Source organism: Taudactylus pleione, unplaced genomic scaffold (assembly GCF_031769625.1).
Source record: "Taudactylus pleione unplaced genomic scaffold, aTauple2 ptg000284l, whole genome shotgun sequence".
Lineage (NCBI taxonomy): Eukaryota > Metazoa > Chordata > Amphibia > Anura > Myobatrachidae > Taudactylus > Taudactylus pleione.
The window spans coordinates 137,457-163,477 of NW_028284686.1; the positions used below are offsets into that span (position 1 = coordinate 137,457).

At 43.3% G+C, this 26,021-nt stretch overlaps 1 protein-coding gene across 6 annotated transcripts in view; it reads left to right on the forward strand.

Moving 5' to 3' along the window:
- Window positions 1-2,304: 2,304 nt before the first annotated feature.
- Window positions 2,305-26,021, forward strand: part of PUSL1 (pseudouridine synthase like 1) — a 181,673-nt gene continuing 157,956 nt past the window's right edge. For 2 of the 6 annotated variants that reach the window (XM_088482248.1, XM_088482253.1), the window contains exons 1-2: window positions 2,327-2,468; window positions 8,626-8,683. In XM_088482248.1, the coding sequence (XP_088338374.1) occupies window positions 2,410-2,468; window positions 8,626-8,683 (117 nt within the window). In that variant the 5' untranslated portion in view covers window positions 2,327-2,409. Of the gene's footprint in view, window positions 2,469-8,624; window positions 8,684-26,021 lie in introns of those variants that run through there. The other 4 variants (XM_088482252.1, XM_088482250.1, XM_088482249.1 and 1 more) reach the window with 3 other exon arrangements.

Genomic DNA, 26,021 nt, shown 5'->3' on the forward strand with positions numbered 1-26,021 from the left:
CAGTGACGTGCACAATGACGCTGCTGTTTTAATTACGCCCGTTTTGACCTTTAAGCACGCCTGCGATCGGATCTCCACTCCCCGTTTTCAAGCACCTTCCCCTGTTACCACCCACATACGCCTCATTCTGTCACCCAAATTATCAGGCATTCGCTATTTTGCGAGCACATGAATTTCTGACGCACTGACTGGTTCGCGCATGCGTATAACGATCCGTACGCATGCGCAGTTGGGAAAACATCGCTGAGAGCGAACGAGCGGCTGCTTACGAGCGGCTCTGAATCAGGCCCTGTGTGCGTAATCGCTATTGCAATCGTAGTTGCGATCCGGAATGAATCAAGCCCTCTGTGTCAGTTATCCTAATTCAGACGTCTACATGTTCATAAGAAGAAAAGGGGGGATACCTGCGCACTGAGACGGAGCTCGGTTATGGCGAGCTGCAGTATAAAAGATAATAGCTGACTGTATTATGAAATAGTTAATTAGAAGGAACAATATACTGCGCTCAGCTAAGGTAATTCTGTATATGTCAAAACTAATAACTTAAAATATAATATAATGTGTAGTATTAGGAGGTAATGTACTTACTTGAGATAACCCTGGTGTAATCGAGCAATGTATTAACCTAAGTAAATAATAGAAGGTGATGGGGATGAAAATATCAAACAAAAATAAAAGGAAAGAAAATATCACATAAACAAAGCCCTAATGTCTATGTATGTCCAGTTGTTAGGATGAGAGGTAGGTTAATGCTATGCTTTACAATGAAGAGAAAGAAAAAAACTTTACTGATGTGAAGCAATTTTTTTTTTGTTATAAATCAATGAATAATGCAAAACCTTAATAGCATATACAAGGTGGGTATACTGCCCAAATAAGCATACTATGAAAAGTTTATAATCAGGATAAAATCAAACATATGAAAATGCTACAATGGAATATAGGGCCTGATTCAGAGCCGGACGCAATTAGCGCTCGCTCGTTCAGAAAAAGGGGGTGGCTATTCAAATGAACCATTCGCTCTTTGCGGTCTGTTGCCGCCTCTATGTCTGAATGAGCGAACAAAACATGCGGTCGTTTATTTAATAAAAACGCCCCCTGGCCGCTCGCATCATACGTCATGTCTGCTATTTATTAGATTAATCGAGTACATCGAACAGCGTATGAACTGCTCGCTATTCTTGTGGTTGGTTTTTCCTACCACTATATTGCGAGCAGTTCTGAGTATAAAACAACCAAGTGACGTGGTCAATGACGCTCCTGTTTTAATTATGCACACCCATTAAACGCCCGCTTTGACCTTTAAGCACGCCTGCGTTCTGATCTCCACTCCCCGTTTTCAAGCACCTTCCCCTGTTACCACCCACATACGCCTCATTCTGTCACTCAAAATAGCAGGCATTCGCTATATAGCGAACAAACGACTGGTTCGCGAATGCGTACTAAAAGCCGTACGCATGCGCAGATGGGCGAACATCGCTCGGAACGAGCGTACTGCCGCTTACGAGAGGCTCTGAATCAGGCCCATAGTTCATTACTTGCATAGTCTCCTAATAAATTCCAGTAAATCTGATGAGTCGGATTAAATGGGGTTGGAAGAGGAATAATATGTAGGTGGTGATGGTGATGGTGATCAGCGGCGTCCCATTGTTGGTGAACAAAGTATATAGCACTAGTGGCCCCGGGGAGATCTTCTCGAGGAAGGTAGTACAGAACAGGCCTGTTGTCTTGACATGGTAACATCGACATTATGATCATTTCGACATGATGAATTTCAGCATATCATACCACACCCAGAGATGGACTAACCAAATAAACAAAACAAAATAATATACCCTTGATTATATTCTTATTATGTATGAATAAATTATATTGTACATAGTAAAATTATTATTTTGATTTCCTTTTAAAATGTGTGATCATTACTGTAAATATGAGACAGGAGAAATAATTTATATATTCAACAGATCTTCTGAAACATAAACTGCACTCACTATTGTTTCCACACGTTACACTGCACTGTCTCTGCAGCCAGCTGGTGTTATTATCCCTTACACCCCTGACTGTCATAATAGCGCCACATCTACCATACAGGCCCCCTGAAACCTCTCTATCTTTCCAATGCAACTGATAGTATAATTATTCCTGCATACATATCAAAAGCATTTACACTATATATAAATGATCATGATAAAATGTGTTTATTAAATAGTATGCAATACTATAAATGAGACATGTTAGCAAAGTACATAGATACAGAAATCAGGCAGACAGCTGGTTCACCTCCTCTGGGGTCCTTGTATGCCGGCGTGCAGGATGATGACGTCACACTCGTAATGTGACTCCAGGGAAAGCAGCAGCAGACATTGCAGTGTGTCTCTCTGTCCTCTGCTCGGATGTGCACAAATCATGAGCTCAAACAAAGTCCGATATCTAATATTCTTCCAGTATTTTGGGACCAAGTATTGGTAGGTGTTTCATGTATCTGACTGATAAGTTGTTAATAAGACAATATTTTACCAGAGGGATATTAGTTGATTACGTGCACTATAAGTTCCAGTATGCTCTGGCTTTGTTGGATTTAAGAAAACTCTTGTGCTTTAAATATGTATCTAGTTGCTGCTTAGCTCAATTAGAGGGACTGTATATAGAAAAACTGAATTAGCTCACTACCCATGTACTATTATCAGTGAATTTAAATATAATGGGGGAGAATTCAAGTAGCTGTGGGATTTGACCCGCAGCTAACTGATCGCGCCGCAAGGGGGAAAGCTATTCAATTAATTAGCTTTTTCCCCATGTGTTAAACCAAGGGTTAATGAGCGCTAACACATTCATTCTGTGAAAAGTGTGAAAGCAATCGGTGCACGTTTAACCCCAGTAAGTACCTTTTACCGCAGACTTTTCCTCGCAGCTCCTGAAGCTGTGAGGTAAAGTCCAATTCATGGCCTTAACTGCTGCTGGGAGTAATTGGATTCCACCCCAATGTGCTTGAATTTGCTGACAAATTTACTATAAGTGTAACATTAAAAGTGATCATTATAAACATTTATATAAAACGAGAAGAAAAATGAAAATTAGAAATGGTATACCAGAAAGTTGTGGTAGAAATGGTAAGGCTAAGACAGTATAAAATGAGTAGGACTGTGAGATTGTTGTAAATGTTTAAAGCTTCTTCAAGAATAATGGTAAGTCGGTGTAATCGGGAACAGTTCAAGTGTTAAAGAAACACTTACCCGCCCAGGATAAGTGTACTAAAGGTAAATTCTAACTGTACTAAAGGTAAATTCTGTACAAACCCTGAAAATGCAGTTTTCGAGGGCTTCACCGCATACCTCATATATGCGGTGCTTTGTCACGGTGAGTAACGCCACCTTTCCGGGATGCTCCCCCCACCGAGAGGGATCCCTCGCATCACCCTCCGCGACCGGTTGCCTTCTGCGCGCTAAACCCGGAGATCCCGCTGTCCGGAGCCACCGCAAAGGACAGCTCTTACTGGGCGAGCTGTCCTTTGTGACATTCTAGGTACTGTATGCATACCCCGCCCCCTATGTTGTTCCTCCAGCTGGTGCATGTTGTCTGTGTTGCCATTGAGTGTAGAACCTTCATCAAACGGGGTTGGTGGGCAGTTTCATAAAGTGCTTAGTCCTGCAAGATGATATAAAATACAAAGTAATAGACCTCGGGGCCAGTGCTAAGGTGCTGGGCGCCCCTTTGCAAATTATGAGCCACAAAAAAGGGGCATGATCTCACTGGAATGGGGTGTGGTCCCACAGTAGTACCCCCGATTACAGTAGCACAATCTTATTCACATTACACCGCACATAGTACCCCTGATACACATTACACTACATAGTAGTGTCCCTTATTCATGTATAAGACACGATAGTGTCCCTTTTACACAATGCCCACAGTAGTAGTGCCCCTTACCTGCAATGCCCACAGTAGTAGTGCCCCTTGCATGCAATGCCCACTGTGGTAGCGCCCTTACACATGCCCACAGTAGTATTGCCCCTTACACATAATGTCCACAATAGTAGTGCTCTTTATGCAGTGTCCACAATAGTATTACCCCTTACACATAATGACAGACAAACAACATTGTAATTATTATTTTTCTTTATTTATATGGTGCCACAAGTGTTCCGCAGCGCCTTACAAAGTACATAAAAAATGTGACTGACTTACAGTACAAAATAGGACAAGGACATGGATAATATACATAATATAATTTTGCCATAACACCTAGATATGCAACAGAGCGTAAGCAACCAAGTGTTAGGTGCCCTGGTGGGGGGGTAAGAAGTAGGTGAAAGTAAAGTAAGGAGAAGAACAAGAGGGTAAGAACTTACATTCTAAAGGGGAGGGGCAGACAAACAGGTGTGACACAGTTGGGATAAACAGGGAGGAAAGAGTATGTTGCAACAAGTTAGGATGGGAGCTTGAAGGCTTTGATGAAGTAGTGGGTCTTGAGAGCCCGTTTGAAGGATTGTAAAGAGGAGCAGAGAGGGAAAGAGTTCCAAAGGTCGGGAGCAGCACGGGGAAAATCTTGGAGGCGTGAGTGGGAGGAAGTAATCAGTTGTCATGAGGGGCGGCGTGCATTAGTTGAGAGAAGGGGGCGGACCAGAGAATGGAGGGAGATGAGGTCAGAGATGTAAATGGGAGAGGAATGGGTGAGGGCTTTGTAAGCGAGTGTGAGAACCTTGAATTGGGTTCTAAAAGGGAAGGGGAGCCAGTGGAGGGCTTGTAGGGGAGGGGAGGCAGATGTAGAGCGTTTGGAGAGGAAGATGAGTCGAGCAGCAGCATTGAGGACAGACTGGAGAGGAGAGAGATGGGAGTTGGGGAGGCCAGATAGGAGGAGGTTACAGTAGTCCAATCTGGATATGATCAGTGAGTGTATGAGGGTTTCTGTGGCATCCTAGGTGAGGGAGGGTCTAATCTTGGAAATATTTTTGAGATGGAAACGACAGGACTGTGAGAGGCTCTGGATATGTGGTGTGTAGGAGATGGAGGAGTCCAGGATAACTCCAAGACAGCGCACTTTGGAGCTAGAAGAGATAGTTTTGCCATCACTTGTTAAAGAAATAGTGGGAAGTGAGGTTATGTTGGAGGGTGGGAAAATTATCAGCTCAGTCTTAGACATATTAAGTTTAAGAAATTGCTGGGACATCCAGGAAGAGATGGCAGAGAGACAGTTGGAAGTACGAGTGAGGAGAGAGGGGGAGAGGTCAGGGGAGGAAAGGTAGATCTGAGTATCATCAGCATAGAGATAATTACCTGAAGCCCAGCTCCTGTGCCCACTGCGGTCCAACAGCTCCTCGTGTTCGGCACTACGGTAAAAACGTCATGACGTCTCTCCCTTCGCACACTGTGGGAGCCGGAAAGGCGGAGCTCAGGAGTGAGCTCCGGGTACAGGGAAGCAGCCGCCGGCCGTCTGCTGTTAACAAAATCTCAGCAGGCGCCCGGCAAATGGAGAAGGTGGCGCCGCCACCTCTTCAGCCCAGTGAGCGTATTTTGCCGGCCCAGCCTTGGCATATGAATCCTAACCAGTGAAAAGTGAGTATAAAAGATTTTCTTGCTTCTTCTATTAATCCCGATATGACATCCTCTAAATGCACTAATACCAAAGTCCGTTTTAAATCATTGTCTCAAAGATGTAACTGTGGAGACAGCATCACACGGACTCCCAATTTGATGACATTTACATCAAATAAACTTGCTCCTTTCACTGTGTGTGCCCTGACCAGACTTTCTAAGCTCCCTGTGTCTTGGATAAATATATACAATGCTCCCTCCTCCTTTCTGTCCGTGTAGATATACTTCGCTGAACTCCCATAAGGTGACACTTTTAATAAACCAGTCCGTTACGGGAGCAAATAAAACACATACAGTGTATTGGTACAAAATAGACAGTGGCAATTATCATACCCTCGCAAATGCGAGGCAATAATCAAAGGATTTAGGGTTCTTATATTGTGTCAAATGGATGTTATATGAATTTTTCTCTAATAGTGAATAAATGACAAAGCAATATTTTTTGCCAAAATAAATGCTGTAGTAAAATTAGGGGTACTTAAAAATGTGTATGTATATTTTTAATTCATTTTAGGGCATATTTAAAAATGTTCAAAAATACACCTGTCACCTGCAATGTTTAGTGCAAATTGGTGTTCATTAATTAATTTGCATAAAATAAACATATAAATCGCATATAAATCACCATTTACATAAAATAAAATATATTAAAAAGAAAACAAAAAACAAACCACAAAATAAAAAAAATAAAAAACCAAGAGAAAAAATAAAAATAAGTAAATAAAAAATAAGAAATAACAAGATAAAATAAAAAATAAATACAGCTCCGGGTTCAACAAAAGCAAACTAAGGAGAAGCAGACTCCACCATATCAAATCTAAAAGCCGGTCAAATCACAGAAAGTTTAAGGACTTCTGACCAAAACGGACAGAGGTGAGAGCATTGCCACCATATGTGAAACGGGTTGGCATTTAAGCCCCACCAGCATGTATTCGGTACACCAAACCCCATTTTGAAAGGACATCTAGAGACCTATACCAGCGGTATATTAACTCGCATTGTGTCTCCCGAACACCAACACTAGAAGAGCAAGCATGTGCCAAACAAAATATTTTAACCCAATTGGCCTCCCCCACCTCTGCACCCTACTCCAGGTCCCATGTTTTAGTAAAGTGTGGAAGATGGATACTTGCATCATCCGAGAGAAGGTTATATATCAGAGAAATAGTATGAGTAGGGGGCAAGAGACCGGCACAAAGGAGTTCAAAAGGCGTTAGAACTGTATGGAGGGTGCCAGAAGGGCCAAGAGAGTGAAGGATGTGGCGAACCTGTAGCTATCGCCAGAATTCCCCTTGAGGTAAGTTCCAATTGCCTTGTATGTCGGCAAAGAATGCCACTTTGTCCCCACTCACCAGCTGTCCGACTTGAAAAAGACCTCTGTCTAACCAACAACTAAAAGCTCTGTGGTCCAATCCAGGAGGAAAATGAATATTTGACAAGAAAGACAAATACGGGGAAGTCTGAGGTGAGATGGTAGGGTGGGACGCACTGGGGGGGGTGTCGGAAGCCACGGAGCTATAAAAATAGGGACAAGCAATGACTGCATCTCAATCTGCCACACCTGCAATGTTTAAAACATCTGTCCCTGCCATACAGCCCCCAAAATAACTGTCCCACTACTTTAAACTCAATTTCCAGCACTTTTTACCTTTCACCTAAAAAATTACGTTGTTATTGGCCTAATTAAATTATAATTTTTTGCCTAATTAGTCATTAAGGGGGTGTCCAAGGGGTTCCAGATCAAGTCCCGAAATTTTTACCTTAATAAAGGGGTTTTGCACAAATTTTCACTTGCTTGTAGTTGGTGGAAACTTTTCGTGACTTTTATGCTATGTATGTAGATTTGCACATGTGAAAACCGCAGCTAATAGGATTTCCCAATTTTACCCATTTTACACCGGAGCTAAAACCTGGGTTATTGCAGGGTTAACCCGGGCAGGTCCTTGGTTAAAAAGGGGTGAAGGTTGGATCGCCATGTCGAGTGACCCGGCAATCCAACCCAGGTAAATAGCAAGGTATAACACGGGCGTAGCCCGTGAAACCCTGCTGTGTGTACGGTGCACTCCGGGCCTTGATGACCTGCTGCGCCGCAAGCCGGTCGATTGGTCCGGCTTCAGTGGCGCTTGGAGATGACATCATCTCCAAGCGTCCACTTTCACGGCGGAATAGCCGGGTCTATGCAGACCCGATTGAGGTGTGAGCGGCGCCGACTCGGGAATATCCCGAGTCGGCGCCGGCTAAATTCCGGGTCTGTTCCGGATAGGAACTCTGTTCCAACTCCGGGTCAGACCCGGAATTTTGGTGGAAAAGGGGTATAAATATTTTTGTACATATACCTATTCTAGTGCTTGCATTCTAATGTCTGTTTCACAAGTCAAGTAATGAGAAAATGACACACACACAAACAAAATAGGCGCTGGACTATGTCCAACCAATTATCCGAGGGATGTGGTGGGGAGTGTGCTACAAAACAGGAGATGGATCAGTCATATAAAGCAGCCGTCAAAAAATGGAGGAAACTGGACCCTCCCAACATATGCCAAAAAAACAAATATACACACTGACAGGCGCTAAAAGATATTTAAAATTAAAAAGACCACATTATTTATTTATTTTTTATATTGTGGTCTTTTTAAATTTAAATATTAAATATCTTTTAGCGCCTGTCAGTGTGTATATTTGTTTTAATGAGAAAATGACCCTGGGTTGTTTGCCGTTCTTTATTCTATATGTAACACAACACTGCACTGCCAAATTAATAATTCAGTTACATGTCAAGATTTAAAAAATAATAGTTTTTCATGAGAAAAAAAAAAATAATAATTAGGGAGATTACACAAGAGAGAAGTAACATGGACTAATTCACTGACATAGGTAGCAGTAACCTACACAAGCTCCGGCCTTCTGATCTATAGAAGTTTGAATATAGAAATCCTGAATGTGTGCTTCTGATTCCAGTTCTCTCTCTTGCTTGTGTAGTACAGGATTCTATTTCATCTGTTTTGTTTCTTTGTTTCTGTCTGCTTTTAGTGGTGTAATGAGGGTGCCAGACACTCAAGCTATGTTAGGTGTTCAAAACTACTTGGAGGTGAGTACCATATGACCATTCCTTGTTTACTCTATGTATATGTATTGTCAACATATATGTTGATATTTGTAACTTTTCTATTTCCCAAAGGGGTTTACTTGATTCAAATGACTTTAATTCATTGGCTAGTACAACCCCATCTTTACTAAATATCGTATTTTGGTTATTTCCATTAATTATGTGTTTGTTAGCCATGTCTCTATCAGACAGGGTAGTTTATATCCATTTCTCTTGGATACACAAAACTGTACTCTGGTTGTAACTGGGCCAAGGCTGAGAACAACAAAACTGCCAGAGTGCCAAACAAAGCAGACAACAGTTGATGATGTAAGTGTCAATACATGGCTGAAAAGCACAGGAAGGTAATTTAATGTACAGCCATGGTCAGAAGTTTTGAGAATGACACAAGTATTGGTTTTCACAAAGTTTGCTTCTTCAGTGTTTTTAGACCTTTTTGTCAGATGTTACTATGGTATACTGAAGTAAAAGTACAAGCATTTCATAAGTGTCAAAGGCTTTTATTGACAATTACATTAAGTTTATGCAAAGAGTCAATATTTGTAGTGTTGATGTTTCTTTTTCAAGAACTCTGAAATTCGCCCTGGCATGCTGTCAGTCACCTTCTGTCTCACATACTGTCTGATGGCCGCCCATTCTTGCCTAATCAATGCTTGGAGTATGTCAGAATTTTTTTGTTTTTGTTTGTCCACCCACAAGGTGCTCCGTCATGCTGGAAAAGCCATTGTTCATCACCAAACTGTTCTTGGATGGTTGGGAGAAGTTGCTTTGTACCATTTTTTTTATTCATGGCTGTGTTCTTAGGCAAAATTGTGAGTGATCCCAAGCCCTTGGCTGAGAAACAACCCCAGACATGAATGGTCTCGGGAAGCTTTACTGTTGGCATGACACAGGACGAAGACTTTTGGAGGATGGCTTGTTGTCAAATAAGCCACTTATCTCCAGGAAAAACATCAGGAACAAACTGATATTCTGCGAAAGGTACAGGGATTGGACTGCTGAGGACTGTGGTAAAGTTATTTTCTCTGATGAATCCCCTTTCAGATTGTTTGGGGCATCTGGAAAAACGCTTGTCCGGAGAAGGAAAGGTGAGCGCAACCATTAGTCCTGTGTCACGCCAACAGTAAAGCATCCCGAGACCATTCATGTGTGGGGTTGCTTCTCAGCCAAGGGAGTGGGATCGCTCATAATTTTGCCTAAGAACACAGCCATGAATGGTACCAAAACATCCTCCAAGAGCAACTTCTCCCAACCATCCAAGAACAGTTGGTGACGAACAATGCCTTTTCCAGCATGATGGAGCACCTTGCCATAAGGCAAAAGTGATAACTAAGTGGCTCAGGGAACAAAACATCGGAATTTTGAGTCCATTGCCAGGAAACTCCCCAGACCATAATCCCATTAAGAACTTGTGGTCAATCCTCAAGAGGCAGGTGGACAAACAAAAATCCACAAATTCTAACAAACTCGAAGCATTGATTAGGCAAGAATGGGTGGCCATCGGTCAGTATGTGGCCCAGAAGTTAATTGACAGGGCGAATTGCAGAGGTCTTGAAAAAGAAGGGTCAACACTGCAAAGATTGACTCTTTGCATAAACTTAAGGGGCCTATCCATTAGCAGATAAATTTGAACGATTTATCGTTCAGTCGTTCACTTTATCTGCTAATGGATAGGCTCTGAACGATAAAAATGCGCATTCCCGCGACCAACAAATTTTGTCTCTCCCAACATGTTGGTTAATTATCGTTTATCACTGACAGATATTAGAAATATATGTCGCAGTAAACGACAAACGATTTTTTTTTTTTTTAATGAAAATTAATAGAAACATAAAAAAAAATCCACTCCCAGAATAATGTCATACAATATCGTTCGTCATTTGCAAAAATCTGTCATGTACATGACCGATATCTGTCACAGCAGCCCCAGGAATGTTCAAAAGATAAATCTTGTCTTTCAGAAAGATCTGCTAATGGATAGGCCCCTTTATTGTAATTGTCAATAAAAGCCTTTGACACTTATAAAATGCTTGTAATTTTACCTCAGTATACCATAGTAACATCTGATAAAAAAAAGTCTAAAAACACTGAAGCAGCAAACTTTGTGAGAACTAATACTTGTGTTATTCCCAAAACTTTTGGCCACGGCTGTATGTAATTTTCGGCAGGGTATGCACAGAGCAATTCCTGTACAGTAAGTCCTCTAATTTGGAAAGCCCCATTAACGATTGCGCTATTGGAATACTTACTCTAATAGCATCTAATATGTTCCATATAAGTAACGAGGATGAAATTGCAGTTATTTACACAGTGTTAATAAAGTGAGTGCCCTTGTGCAATACATTGTAGTAATCCTTTAGACCAGGGATGGGGGAACCTCCTGCCCGGGGGTCTTTATAAGGCCCTCGGTATCATTTGGTCTAGCCCTTAGAGTTTTTTTTCTGCTAGCCTCATTTGGCTAGCAGGGTGCCTAGAATGGCACCCTGCAGCCAGAATCTAAGCAGCAGTGCTACCTGGAGCACCCTTAGGATGCTTCAGACGGTCACACTGCTGCCCTTACTGCTCCCCGGAACATCCTCAGGATGCTCCGGGCATTGCTGTAATCAACGGCGATTGTGACCCCTCCCCCATGTGATGTCACTCGAATGGGGCACGGCCTAAATAAGGCCCGCGAATAATGTTATATTTATTTACCAAAATGGCCCTTGGCAGAAAAAAGGTTCCCCACCCCTGCTTTAGACCATAATGTGAAGTGTAAATGATGACATTGATGCGTACCTCTCAAAGTTTGAGAGGGGAGAATCGAAAAAGTGGTGTGGCCATGCGTCACGCCCATGTTCTCAAGATGCGGGGCAGCCCCAGCATCTTTTTTTACTGTTTAGATTCCCCCAGCATCTCTTTACTTTTTAGATGTTGCGTACAGAGCAGTAGGTTTAGAAGTACCCTGAGCTATGGATTAATGCATTTGCGGCACTTGCGATAAGGGCACTTAACGCAGATTTCTGTTCGAACATAAAAGTGGGTGGAACAAAAATACGCGTTAAGTGCAGCATGCGGGCTTAATTGAATAGCCCCAGCCTACCAATTGGCCCATGGTTAATTACCGCGCCTGGCCCTACATCTGGCCCTAAATTCAATAAAAAAAATTTTAATAATTATATAAATCATGTGGGTTTTTTTTTTTTTTTTTTTCAATAAATGAACCATTTACTTGTAATTTGTATATCCTTCTCTTTTAAGCACTTCCCCAATGGATTCAGGGCCTGATTAATCACGCATCGCAACTGTGTACGCAGATCAGCCGATGGTGCGTACTGTGCATGCGTTTGCATCGCAGTTCGCATGCACCAGACAGTTTTGCGATCTCACTGCGATCACGTACGCAGATACAAAGCCATCGCAGAGTGAGTGACAGGACGTCAGCATTTTGGGGGTGGTGACAGGGGAGCGGTTGAAGAAATGGAGGCGTGCCTGTCCGTTTGAATGCCGTTTCCTGGGCGTGCATAAATTAGCCACTGTGACGGCATTCGCAGGTTGAGTGCTCTCTGCGTGCAATGAGAGTTGCAATTTCTGAGACAGGTCAGGGCTGCTGTAATTCTGCATGAGGGTCCGAAGTTGCTCGATGTTACCAATGTATACGCAGGATTGCAAGGTCTTACAGATGTGCCAAAGCGGTAGTGGGCTTACTCTATGCTCAGTGAGTAGTTGCAAACATTAGCATATTTTTGCAGCAGAACTGCGTGCGTAATCTCAGCTGCGATCGCAATAGCGATCCGTAGCGAATCAGGCACACAGACACTACAGTCATAATATTAATGATGTTTAGTTTATCCGGTGTTTAAAAATTGCTTCTGTGACCACACTTGCTTTGCTGTCAAAGCTGGGCTTTGGCTGAAAGAATAAAATAGTTGGTGGTTTTATTATACCTGCCAAAGTTACTAGACTGTATCAAGAATTTTGGATTTTATGGTGTAAAGATTTTTTTCAGCAAACATTTGTTTTTTGGTATTTGTAATTTATAATAATGTCCTTTGTAGTTACATTTGACACATTTACATTTTAAAGTTACAGTACATAGACGCAAAGGTGGTAACCATTTAGGGGGCTGACAGACACAATACTCTTTCTGGAAATCAGGGCCTAATTCAGACCCGCTCGCGAGCGCTGAGTGCTCGCAAGCGGGTCGATGTTGCCCAAGTGCACATGCGCACGATGGAGGCGGTCAAGCCGTCGTTATGGGTCTCGCACCAAAGGGGGTGTGCCGTCGATGGTGATTGACAGCACGCCCCCTTTGGTGGGCGTGCCGGGGGCGTGGCTGCCCAGACAGAGGCGTTCCCATGGGAACGCCTATCCTCTGGGGCCGGCCCCACTGACATCACTAGTGATGTCATTGGGAGTGCTTTTGGCTCTGATAGAGCCAAAAGCACTCCAGGGCTTGCGGCAGCGAGACCCTACCGCAAGGGTCTCTTCGCAAGCCCGATGGTCGCGATGGTCTTTACCATCGCGACCATCATTTTGGCCGCTCGCTATAGCTGTGGGTGGTCACCCACAGCTATGCGAGCGGCCAGGAGGCCGCTCCAAAAAGGAGCAGGGACGGCCCTGATTCAGAGCGAGCGCTCTGTCAGAGCGTCCGGCTCTGAATCAGGGCCTCAGAGATGTGAATGATAGTCTGCACTCTCCTAAATAATGATTCACTGTGTGAAGCTGATGGGCACATTATAAGCATTAAAGATGGCAATTGAAGCATGGTATTTAGCTCGACTGACTTTCTTTTTAATATTAGTCTTCTCCTGTTCTGTAGAAAAAAAGAAAATGTTCTATGTAGTTAAGAGATACTGACCTGGTTTGAATTAGTCTTGCACTGACACATGGCTCAGACACTCTACAATTGCTAGTTTTGGAACTCCAACATTTGGATACAGTATGTGGAGCAAAATCTCCAAACTGAAAATTGTCTGTACATGCTTCCATACCACTTCCTTGTTGGCTTTCCAACCAGTTGGATTAATGCAGTCAAATTGGATTTTAGTAGTTCAAGATGGGGGTTTGCAAACTGGGCAATGGTTGGAAATTCCTGTCAAAAATTGCCACATTGTCTGACAAAAAATGCATGCGAGTAAGTAAGAGTAACCATTGTTTTAGGAAGCTGCTGTGGCGTAACTTAATCCCAGGTGCCCGGAGGCAAGATAAATGTTGGTGCCCCCCAAATTAAAATGTACCACCCTCCCAGCACCTATGCCAGCCCCAGCTGCCACCCCCCTATGCAGTTCCCCCAGTAGTGGTCCCCCTGTGCAGTGCCCTCTGTAGAGGTCCCCCTATGCAGTGCCGCCTATGTAGTGCCCCCCAGTAATGGTCCCCCTATGCAGTACCTCCAGTAGTGGTCCCCCTTTGCAGTGCCCCAGTAGTAAGGGTCCCTGTAGTGCTTCAAGTAGTAAGCCCCCTGTAGTGCTCCCAGTAGTCAGCCCCATGTAGTGCCCCGAATGGTAAGCCCCCCCGTAGTAAACTCCCTGTAGTGGCCCCTGTAGAAAGCCCCCGTAATGCCCCCTGTAGTAAGTACCTCCAGTAGTGGTCCCCCTTTACAGTGCCCCAGTAGTAAGGCCCCCTGTTGTGCACTCTGTAGTGCCTTGAGTGGTAAGCCCCCCTGTAGTGAGCCCCCAACTATGCCCCCTGTAGTGAGCCCCCAACTATGCCCCCTGTAGTGAGCCGCCAATAATGCTCCCTGTAGTGAGCCCCCCAGCGAGCGCGCACACACATACAAAAAAACAATACTTAGCTGAAACCCCGCTCCAGTGCTGTGGCCTTCCGTCCCTGGCGCCCACTCTTCGGAACTATGGTGCATTGCGGGACCCGGAAGCGGAGCTCAGGAGTGAGCTCCATTCCTCCGGCTACCGCCGGGGGTAAAGAAGGAGCTGGGTGCCCGCTGGTAACACACTCAGCGGGCGCCCGGCAATTAGGGGGTGCGACCGCACCCCCCCCCTAGTGACGCCGCTGGAGGTGGAGCACCGATCAGCGGCGCTCCATCTCCATAGCAGTGCCCGGAACGGCCCGGGGGACAATGGAGCCAGGTGACCCCTTAAGGGCTGGAGCCCGGCGGCAAATGACTCCATTGTCTCCGGGAGTTCCACCACTGGGAAGCTGGGGAAACTCTCTTGCATTATTAGTCTAATATTATTATTATTATTAGACTAAGGATTTGCCTTAAATGCCTATTTTGTTTCCTTAATGTTTCCCTAATTGATGACCTATGGATGGAGTATCTATATCTTATATATAACCCCTCTTTCCACATGTTAGGACATTATGGAAAAATTAAGAAAAAACAGGAATTTAAGGTAGAATTCGGAGACTGATTACTATATATACATTAATATTTACCTTAAGGTGCATACACTCAAGATGATTTTTTTGAACGATTTGCCCGATTCCGAAAGCATCAGAACAACAAATGGTTCAAAATCTCCTAATGTGTATGCTGTCTGTGTGGTCGTCAGGTCAGCCCTACATGCAGGCCCCCATGCGGGATGCGGCAGTGGCCAACATATTGGGTGTTCGTGCACCAGATCGTCTAGTGTGTACCTGCCGCCCGATATGTCGGTGGGGGGGGCGCTTGGCGCATTACTGGGTACACACAGCTATTAATGTGTACCCAGTTTTGAAAAATCCAATGAAAGTAAAAGAAAAACGGCTATTCTGTGAGTTTAAAAACGTATTTATGGGTGAAACAAGTCTGTTATTGTCTGTTCTACTTTTAGCCACTATAGATGCTATTTCTTTGTGATGTCATACAGTACTTTTTGCTAATTTCCACCCACTTTTTCCTGCTTACATTTGTGGGCAAAGATTATGAACTTTATGGTGTCTAAAACTTTATATTGGCTTGTGGGAATAGGTTTGCAGATTTTTAATAAATGTGCATTATTTAAATGATAAAGGGTATAGATGAACGGGTCCGGTTCTCAGAGAACCGGACCCACCTGAACTTTGAGATCCGGAACGAGATCTGAACGCGGCTTGAGGTTTCTCGCGTGACTGATCTCGAAACGAGGGAAAGCGTCATCCTCCTGCTGTCGGATTCTCGTGGGTTTTGGATTATACAAAGGTCTCCGCGATCAGCGCCATTTTCACTCCGGCTGTGGAGAGAGAAGCTGTCAGACGTGTAGTCACTGTCAGTCACTCGGTGTTAGTGTCCAGTCGTGGTCTTGGGCTGAAGGCTGCTGCTGTGTTGTCTCTAAAGGGGCTTAGGCTGCAGTATATAAAGGGGGGATTCCTTCAGTGGGTGCTGCAGCTGCTGTGTCACTTGTCCTGTAACTGTGGCCGCTGCTGTGTTGACCTTTCCATCAGACTAGGGTTGCAGTCCATACAGGGGAGCTGTGTTGTCCAAGGGGGGTGCTCTGTCAATTAGGGGTGCTCTTCCCCAGTGTAAAAAAAAAAATAAAATATATTTTTTTTCTTTTTTTGTGTGTGCATGTTAGCAACTTAGCTGCACTATTATTGTTTGGTGACACTGCCACAGTTTATCGTTCATGTATTTGTGACTCTCTGCAGGTGGTCTGTCCGAACTTGGCAGGGGTGCTTTGTTGTCCATAAAGAAGGGGTGCTGTCTGTGTTGTACATCAAGGGGCTGTTGCCTCGTTGAGGGGTGCTCTTCCCCAGTGTATAAAAAATAAGTGAAATAAAATTACTATCCATGCACAAAAACTAAAAAAAAAATATATTTTTTTGTGTGTGTGCATTAGCAACTTAGCTGCGCTGTTATTGTTCGGTGACACTACCTGCCAGACCGCAGTTAATCATCCACGTATTGACACTGTCATAGCGCAGTGTGTTATTCATACTCCTAAAAAATCTTGTGACACTGTAAGTGGTAGCGCAGTATGTTATTCTTTTCTTATTCATAAGTCTTGTGACACTGTAGGTCATTGATACCGCAGTGTAATATTTAAAATTGGTACAAACTGACGTTTGTGCTGTATCCCACTTCATTCATGTTTGTTTATATGGAGAACGATCAGTTGAGAGGAGAGCAGGAACTAAATACTAGTGCTGGAGCTGCTGCCAGTGCCACCAGTCATGACGATACTAGTCCATCTACATCAGTGGTGGCCAACCAATCGGAGGCAAAGAGCCAAAAAATGTGTGGTCAAGTTGAAGAGCTGATCGCATGCGCACGCCGAACACGTGTGTGCAAAAATAGGGCGTGGCCTTGTTCTCACAGGACCACGCCCCATTTTTGTGCACACGCCTTTGGTATGACATTCGCAGGAGCATGACCTTGTGTCACACCCCCGTTTTTAGTCACGCTGGGGGCGAGCCCAGCACATTGAAAATGCACAATTTACATAAACTTCCCAATATAACTTTTTTCAATGTTGAAGTGAAAGAAAAAGCCAGAGCAATATAGAAAACATTGAAAAAGCCACGTTCACATAAAATACACAGAAACAAGCCAGATCCACATAAAATTTAAAATGCATATCCACATAAAATACATATTGAAATCCAGAACCACATAAAATACATAGCGAAAGTCGGTGCCCATTATGCTGTGCCCCCCTGTAGTTGTGTCCATTATGCAATGCCCTCAGTAGTTGTGCCCCTTCTGCAATGCCCTCAGTTGTGCCCATTAAGCAATGCCCCCAGTAGTTGTGGCCCTTATGCAATTTCTGCTGTAGCTGTGGCCATTAAGCAATGCCCCCAGTAGTTGTGGCACTTGTGCAATGTCCCCTGTAGCTGTGCCCATTATTTTTGCCCCCATTATGTTTGCCTTTTAGGCAGTGCCCTCTGTGTGCCCCTTATGCAGTGCCCCCTGTATTTGTGCCCCTTATGCAATGCCCTTGTAGTTTTGGCATTTTGCAGTGCCCCCTGTATTTGTGCCTCTTGTGCTGCCTAAAGTAGTGTCCCTTAAGCAGTGACCCCTGTCTTTGTACCCCCAAAAGTAGTGCCTCTTAAGCAGTGCCTCTTGTTTTTGTGCCCCCTAAAGTAGTGCCCCCAGTCCAGTACTTACCTGACCGCTCTGGCTCCTGCTGCCTCGCTCTGACTGGATCTAACTAGATCCAGCAGGCGCACAGGGCAGGCTCCTCACATTGCGGGTGACGTCATGACGTAACCCATGCAATGCATCACTGGGAACGCTGGCCTCTGAAGCGATCAGAGGCCTCTTTAGTCTCTGATCCCTTCAGAGACCAGTGATTCCAGTTCCAGTGGGGAGAGCCACATTTTACAAAGGAGCCGCATGCGGCTCGAGAACCACGGGTTGGCCACCCCTGAACTACATCATCTACTAAAGCCGATGCCCAAGGACATATAGGGCTTAAGTCAGGGCATCTAAAATCAGGAACCAATCTTTTACAGTGGAAAAGAAAAAAAATCATCAAACGGAAAGTTAGCTGCAGTAAGACACAAAATTGGCAATATGCCTTTCACCACACGAAGTGTGCCTTGGCCTTTATTTATGACTGGTGGTTCTGCCTCTTATGATGATGTAAGCACAAGTGAACATGCTGACATAGAAATCGAGGATGCTTCTGTGGAATTGTACCAGGATGAGCAGGATATTTGTGTAGCTGACGCTAATAAGGATGTTGTTGTTGAGGATGTTTGTGTAAATCAGGCACCAGTGGAAGAAACAGTTGTTGCCCATGATGAGGAAAAGCCCTTTGTCATGCCTGGGCACAAGACAAAAAAATCCACTTTTGTGTAGAATTATTTCTACCCAAATCTGGACAACAATTGTCAAGCCATCTGTACCCTTTGTAATGCTAGAGTAAGTAGAGGTAGGAACCTTAACCATCTAGGAATCTCCTCCCTGCAGCGCATCCATCCAAATAGTGTTTTCAAAATTCAGAAACTTTGGCTAAAAAAGTACCAACAAGCAGTCCAACGTAAGCTAGCTCCCTTCTCTCTGCTAGATCCAAGCACCTGCCGTCTTCACCACCAACACTTTCATCAACAATATCAATCATGAAGCGATTGGTTTGTTTGGGCCCCACAAAACAAGCTACCAATTGTCAGCTGACATTACTGGTAATGATCTCTACGTGCACAAACTGGCTTTACAGAGGCAAGATGTTGTCGCCATCATCATCATCCAATTCTTCACCTTCATCAGTGTGTACATCATCTTCACATAATATTAATTCGCCCCCACTGGAATCCATAATTGCAGGTGCCTCTGTAATTTTTGGATGTAATTGGCATAGAATTTGTAGTTCATTTTGATGGACATCATCTCTTCCACACTTTAAGGAAGTAGCCACCTACGCCGATCGTTGACAAGGTTCCTGGCTGTGCTGAAAACTCTTTCTGAGTACACACTGGTGGGCAGCTCAAGTAAAGCAAAGCCAGTTTGTGCAAGGGCCTCCAAATTGCCTTTTTTTTCCTGCCAGTAGTCAAATGGACTGTCTGACATGCCTATTTGCCATTGGATGCTATCATAAAAAAAAAGTAAAATAGTCCTCAACCATTCTTTGAATGGTGACCATATCAGATGGAGTCATGATAGAGGTCTCATTAATTGTAGGCAATTCCTTTAGACCTGACCAGGCTCAAAACTTGGTTGTGTTGACTCATCTGCATCATCAGTGGGTCTTTTGGGAAAGTTTTGTTTTTTCTCGACAGATGCACTTGCTAGAGAAACTGAAGGAGAAGCCATTGCTGCATCACGTGCCACTTGAGCTGACAACTTGCTTACCAACAGCTCTTTGAATCTCTTCAGATCTGTGTCCTTGGGAAGAAAGACACAACATATGACTTAAATCTTGCGTTTGCTCTGTCCACATATCTGTGGTTAAGTGGACAGTGGGTACAACGGCATTTTGGAGGCCACTAATTTAATTTTTTTTTAATGCCCCTGTACAGGTTGGGAGTTGGTTTTCTAGTGAAGTGGAATAATGATGGGATTTGGTAGCGGGGACACAGGACCTCAATTAACTGCCTAAAACCCACTGCATTATTGGCGGATATTGGACGCACATCTAATACCAGCATAGATGTTATGGCGACAGTGATCCGCTATGCAATTGGGTGACTGCTGTCATATTTACTCCGCCTTGCAAAGTATTGGTTAACAGTCAATTTTTTTTTTTTGTTAAAGTACTACTAGTAGTCTTCCTGGTCCCATTCTGGGATGAAAATCACTTCCAGCAGCAGACTTAGCACGCAAGGATTCTTCTGGGCCAAGGATTGATGTGAATGATTTCAATATTTTTTTTGAAAATGCCTCCCCTCCTCCCTAATAAATTTGCTTCGGAATAAAAAAAAATTATTTATATTTACTACTAATCAAATCCTCCTTTCCCTGCATTCAACTACATACATACTCCTATTCCCTCAGGCCTCTTGAATAATTAAAACATTTGTTTCCTGATGTGCCATGTTGGAAGTTGAACTGCCGCAGCTGCTGCAATCTTTGACATGCAGTTGCTGAATGCCAAAAATGTCCAGAAATGTTTATGGCCACAGACTGCATCACCTGCATGTCCCTTTAATTTTAAAAAGTATTCTGAACCACCAAGTTTATTTTGTGGGCAAAACATGGGACGTATTGTTCACCCATGCTCTCCCCTCCTCCCTCCATAAATTTGCTTCAGAACCAAAACATTTTAATTAAATTTACTACCAATCAACCCTTCTTGTCTCTGCCATCAACTACATAATGCGTCTTCTTCATTCCTCTTAATTAATGAAAACATGTGTTTCCTTATGTACCATGTTGGAAGTTGAACTGCCACGTGTTTGTGCTGCCCACTTCTGCCACTTAGCTTAGTCAACCAGATAGCTTAGCTTTGGGCCTAAACCAGTTGAAAACAATATTGTGAGCTGTAAGCTGGTCAAAATTGCCTGGAAATTGTTATAGAGGTTAATAATACTGTAGGAAAAAAAAGCCCAAATTATATGATTTTAGCTGTTTTTTATGATTTATTTTTTAGAAAAAATACAGATCAAAAAACGAAAACGCGCAAGGTGCGGTTTTGGCAATACCAAGTCCATATTCAAAACACGAGGAGATACAGATCCAAAACACGGGGGTCAGCGTACATCCCTAATAAAGGGGTAATACAGTAGATTTATAGGAGTATACTCTGCTTTGTAGGAAGACACGCAACATTTTCTTCACATGAACCTTTGTTGTTAAACAATATTCCAAGTGAACTCTGTGTAATAAAAAGCGTCAAACAAGCAAATATAATATAAAGATCATCTTGGTGTCCTTACACTTTCATTATTATCTCAAGACCTAAACAAACAGGGTCATCCTAAAGTGTAAGTAGGATGGACTATGTGTCATTATTTATGTTTCCACCATGTACATTGTAAGTGCATTTGTACAAATGATAAAGCAGTGTAGATCTTGGTTTTGCACGGTTCACAAATGACCCTTAGCTGCACCCACTCATGTGAATGCTTAGAGATATTAGGCTCTGTACAGAGTAAAGTGTGTCCATATACTAAGCTGTACAGTGGTAGGAAAATACAGCATGAAAGAAGTGATAATTGCTCTGCAAGTCAAAACTCATCTGGATAGTAGGGTCAATGATTATTTTTTTAAAATAAAAGAAATGAAGTATCTGATCGTGAAAATATCTGTTGTATAACAACATGTAAGATGCCCTTTCATGGGCGATAATCAGAGCAACTGGATGAAATTGTGCCCTCGTCACACACTGACAGATCGTGATTCATGGACCGCTGGAGATCTAACCAATCTGATATTAGTTTTCATTGTCTATTGCACATGTTAAGATCTGAATGCTAGGTGTTTTCTGTATCTAGTTTGGCCTCCCTGCATGGCTGGATACTATGGAGCTGTGTTAGTGCAGATGAGCTCTGATCACTGGTTGATTGCAGCTGGGATAGATGATTACTTTAAGCCTAAAGGGCCCCATACATCTGCGATGGATTGCCGCCATCCTGCGATGCTGCAACCCGGCATCACAGGATTGCAGAAATACAACATGTTGGATTTTCCCGATTTGACGATCACGATCAAAAAATTATCATGATTGTCTAATCGGGGACATTTAACATGTAAAAATTCAGCGATCCTGCGACGGATCGCTGAACATCGATGGTGGGCGGTCGGCGTTTCCCATCGCTTCGCCAGATCGCAACAATCAGTCGTTGATGTATGGGCAGCTTAATTCTTACCTCATTATATCCCTAGTAACCCACCCCAGGACCTATAATATATGTTTCCATTATTAAGGATATGAGTTGGCTGCTTATGTACTTTCGGTCAGGAACAGTTGTCAGATTTGTACTATCCTTGGACGTGGTCGCTGGTCGGCCTATGCGCAGACTGCAATTGTAGCCAAGTTTGGTCTAATACAGACATATTCTGGCAAACACGTTTGCCGCAGGCAGTTTAATTTACACAACATTCTATAGATTAGTGCACACTTGCATCTTGTTAGTTGGTAAACTCAAATTATATATCACATGGGCATTAATTGTCTGAATTGTGTGTAAAATCCACAAATCCTTAAATTGTTTTGAGAAATTGGTTTAAAATAACGGGAAATGAATGGTTAAATCAGCAATAAAATGTATAATATATTATATATGTATTTTTTCACTGTCACTCATTTTTCAAATTTTTATTTAATATCCTTATTTCCTGGATGGGTCTTTTCATTAGCGCATGAATCTGCCGGCAGACAGTGGAATATGTTACAATAGTCAACTTCTGCAGGAAAAACCTTAGAGGATGCCAAGTTAATGACCGTTTAATTAAAGAATAAAAAAGCATTGCTGTGTCAGGCAGCTCCTTGCCATCCTTCTCCCGCTGGGGCCAGCCGTTTGCTTCACCTGCTAGTAATTAACAGGATCCCCTCTGCAGAGCTGTTCCTGCTGGAGAGCTCAGCGTGCAGCGCCAGACACCAGCTGGAGAATCTATTCAGGTGGACGTAACCGCTCCAGCCTGGTACAGACGTTTAAAGGGTCTTATGAATGGGGTGTCTCCATCCCTTTTCAAAAGGCTTGGTGCAACTCCCCCTTTAGTGTTTAATAAAATTGACTTGTCTGTGTGCCCTAAAAAGAGATAAAGGCACGGGGAGCAACTAACGTTCAGCATAGCCAAGCACTTTGTAAATTGGACCAATCTGTGGAAAAGTACAATATTGACTGAAAATTGCCTCTTGTGTTGGCCCCCTCATCGACTAAAGTAATTGAGCATGCTGAAAGTGTGGTTGGCAGATGTGTGCGGTAGATCTATTGGGCATGTGTTGTGTATTGTCCACTAGCATGGACACCATTAACCCCTTCACTGCTGAGGGGTTTTCTCACCCCCGTGCTGTGGTTATTTTTCCCACTTTTGCGCTGATCACATTCTAATAGTGTTCACTCTAGGTTTGGCTCCGGGCAGGACGCCGGACCTAGAGAAAGGGCACTTCTGCCCGCGCCCGAAAAGGGGAAATGGCCAAAGAAAGGGGGCATGTCTTTAAGACACATTCCCCTTTAGATACTCTTGGGGGTGTGCCCGACACTTATGGACATGCCGGGCTGCCCCCAAGCTCTATCAGTGTGAATGGATGCATGCGCCCAGCATCTATTCATTGGCGGTGGCTGCTATACCGCAGTTTTCCCCACCTGCGGGACACTGCGACCCGTAGATAGGGACGGCACCCGCAGGCTGTTTCAGAGGGGCACCGCTCCGGAGGACAGGGTGCTTTTTGCCCTTTAGAAAGAGGGCAGGGCGCGGCGCATTGCAGCGCCTCGATAAAACAGCCTAGCGGAAACGCTATCTAAATTAAATTATCAATTAATTTTTTATATTCGCACATACACAAATTATTAAATTTTTCCTTATTCCACAACTAAAATGTAACTAACTAAAGTCGCCAATGTTCTTTTTTTTTTTTTTTTTTTTTTTCTGTTTTAAATGTTTAATAAAGTGAACTGAAAGCACCACAAATAAAGACTTTTGCGGTTCTTGTTTCAGCATTAATTCTCTGTTCAAAAATATTGCAGCCAGCAGGATTTTATGGGGGAGAATTAAATTCTCTTCGCTGGGATGTAACTCCTGCGTTGAGCGCCTGGAGCTATTCATTGCTCGCACATTAAACCCACGGCGAGCGGATTTCTGCTCACAGCCTCCTTAGGTGGGAGCAGGAATCTGCATTAGCTAGTGGCTCCTCGTGGTGTTACCGTGTGTGTTAACAGCATTTTGCCTGACACTTAAGCTGGGCGCGATAGTCCATAGAATAGCTTTGGGCACTTGACCCGGAAGCTACATTCTTGTGAAGAGAATTAAATTCCCCCCCCCCCATGTGTAGGTTTTCACACACAAAAAATCTACACTTGAAAATAATACTTTTTTTATTTTATTTTCTGCAAGTTCTCACTATCTTTTTTTTTAAACGCTAACTATTCGTAGGAGTAATATCGCAGCAAAACTAATTTTTAATCCGGAAACTTGCAACATTAAATGAGGGGACCCATTTTTTTAAATTTGATACATTATGGAGACGATCTGGGCTAAGAGGCACATTGTTCGCAAGAGAAGATTCCATTCTTTTAAGCCAGACTGCGGAGACCAATCCTCCATAGTTTTTGGGTACATCAGGAGGGTCGCAATCATCCTTTGTAACAAACTGGTTAATTTGAATAATCAATACATCTGAGTAAAGTTCCACCCCAACTCCCCTAATCTAGAAAAATGGTGGCCCGTATATGGGATATGTTATGCAGAATACATGGGACTTGAAATTTTCCAGGTGATGAGGATTTATTTTCAGTAATTTACAGCATACTTGAAATATATTAAATTACATTTAAAACATGACCTGTGTTTTTATTCTCACTGGCCCGGCATTTCCCTCCTTTATATGTTTTGTCCAGTCAGATTTAGGAGCCTATTTATCAACGAGAAATATTATACACCGTGAGTTTTAAAACTTTGTTACGTATGATAATTGTTCTCCAGCCAATCAGCTCCCAAATGTATTCTGTTTAAAAAATGACAGTTGGGAGCTGATTGGCTGGAGCACCATTTATCATATGCAACAAATTTTAAAACCGGAGCATGAAAAGCGAGGCATTTCTGCACAATGACCTGCATTCTTCTAGAATAAAAGCAAATGCTCATGGGTGTTTAGATGTGTGTTTGGATTAAACCCCTTTAACCTCAATAGATTGAATAGAATTATTCAATCTATTGAGGCATTGATCTAAATATATTCCAATGTATCTGGACTTAAGTATAAATGGATTGAAACTGTGGGTATGAGTAAGAAAGTCTCTCTATTAGCAGCAAATGGCAATAGGTGTATAGTTCCTCCGTAAAGATCTAAGGTTCCAATGTTAATAGGCAGACTTGTTAAAACAAGTAATTAGAGACTCACAGTTTTTATCACCTCCGTCTGTCTCCGGAGTCCCGCTCACGGAATTGAGCAATCCAGCGCTTGTTGTAGCGGGAAGGGAGAGCCCGGAGTCCCACTCACGTAATTGAGCAATCCAGAGCTGCTTGTAGCGGGGAGGGAGAACCCGTTAATGTGAGCACAGATGTGTAGCAAGTCTGTCCGAGCGTCCTCGGAGACTGTGCTGAGCAATACCTCCACCTGCGTCTATAATGATCGGGCAAGAGATGAAAGGATAGTTCCGTCCTCCACTATGTGTAGTATTCAGGTGGTGGAGCTCTTTTAATGTTTAGGTTTAGCAGACTTCTGGTATTTTTTATTTATTTGTATTTTTTCATACCTTCTAGAGATGTCTATATAATTTTATTTTAGACTGTGTGTTTATTTGATAACCTTTCTTTTTTCTGTTTATTAAATTAATATATTTGAGACACTTCTGTGTCTCATAAATATCTTTGTATATCCACAGCTGAAAAAATTGTAGCTGGAATAGTGTACAACTCTGAATCAGGCCCTTTAAGCGAACTAAGGGTACCGATTCTGCAGAGGACGGAATTGCAAAGCGGCACATAAGCGACTTTACAGTTCTGTTGTGCAAAAATGCAAATGGAGTAGAAGGTGCCTGACACCTCCTAGCTGCATCTGCGATCCCAGCACTGTGACCAAGGTCACAGTTTGGGATTACCATCGCAACCATCCCATTCGGTCAGGCAGCAGTAGCTGAAGCTTACCTCTGATAGAGCCAAAAGCACTCCTGGGCTTGCGGCAGCGAGACCCTACCGCAGGGTCTCGTCGCAAGCCCGATGGTCGCGATGGTCTTGACCATCGCGACCATCTTTTTGGCCGTTCGCATAAGCTGTGGGTGGTCACCCAGAGCTATGCGAGCGGCCAGGAGGCCGCTCCAATTTTAGGTAGGAGGTCCCTGATTCTGAGCGAGCGCTCTTGTCAGAGCATCCGGCTCTGAA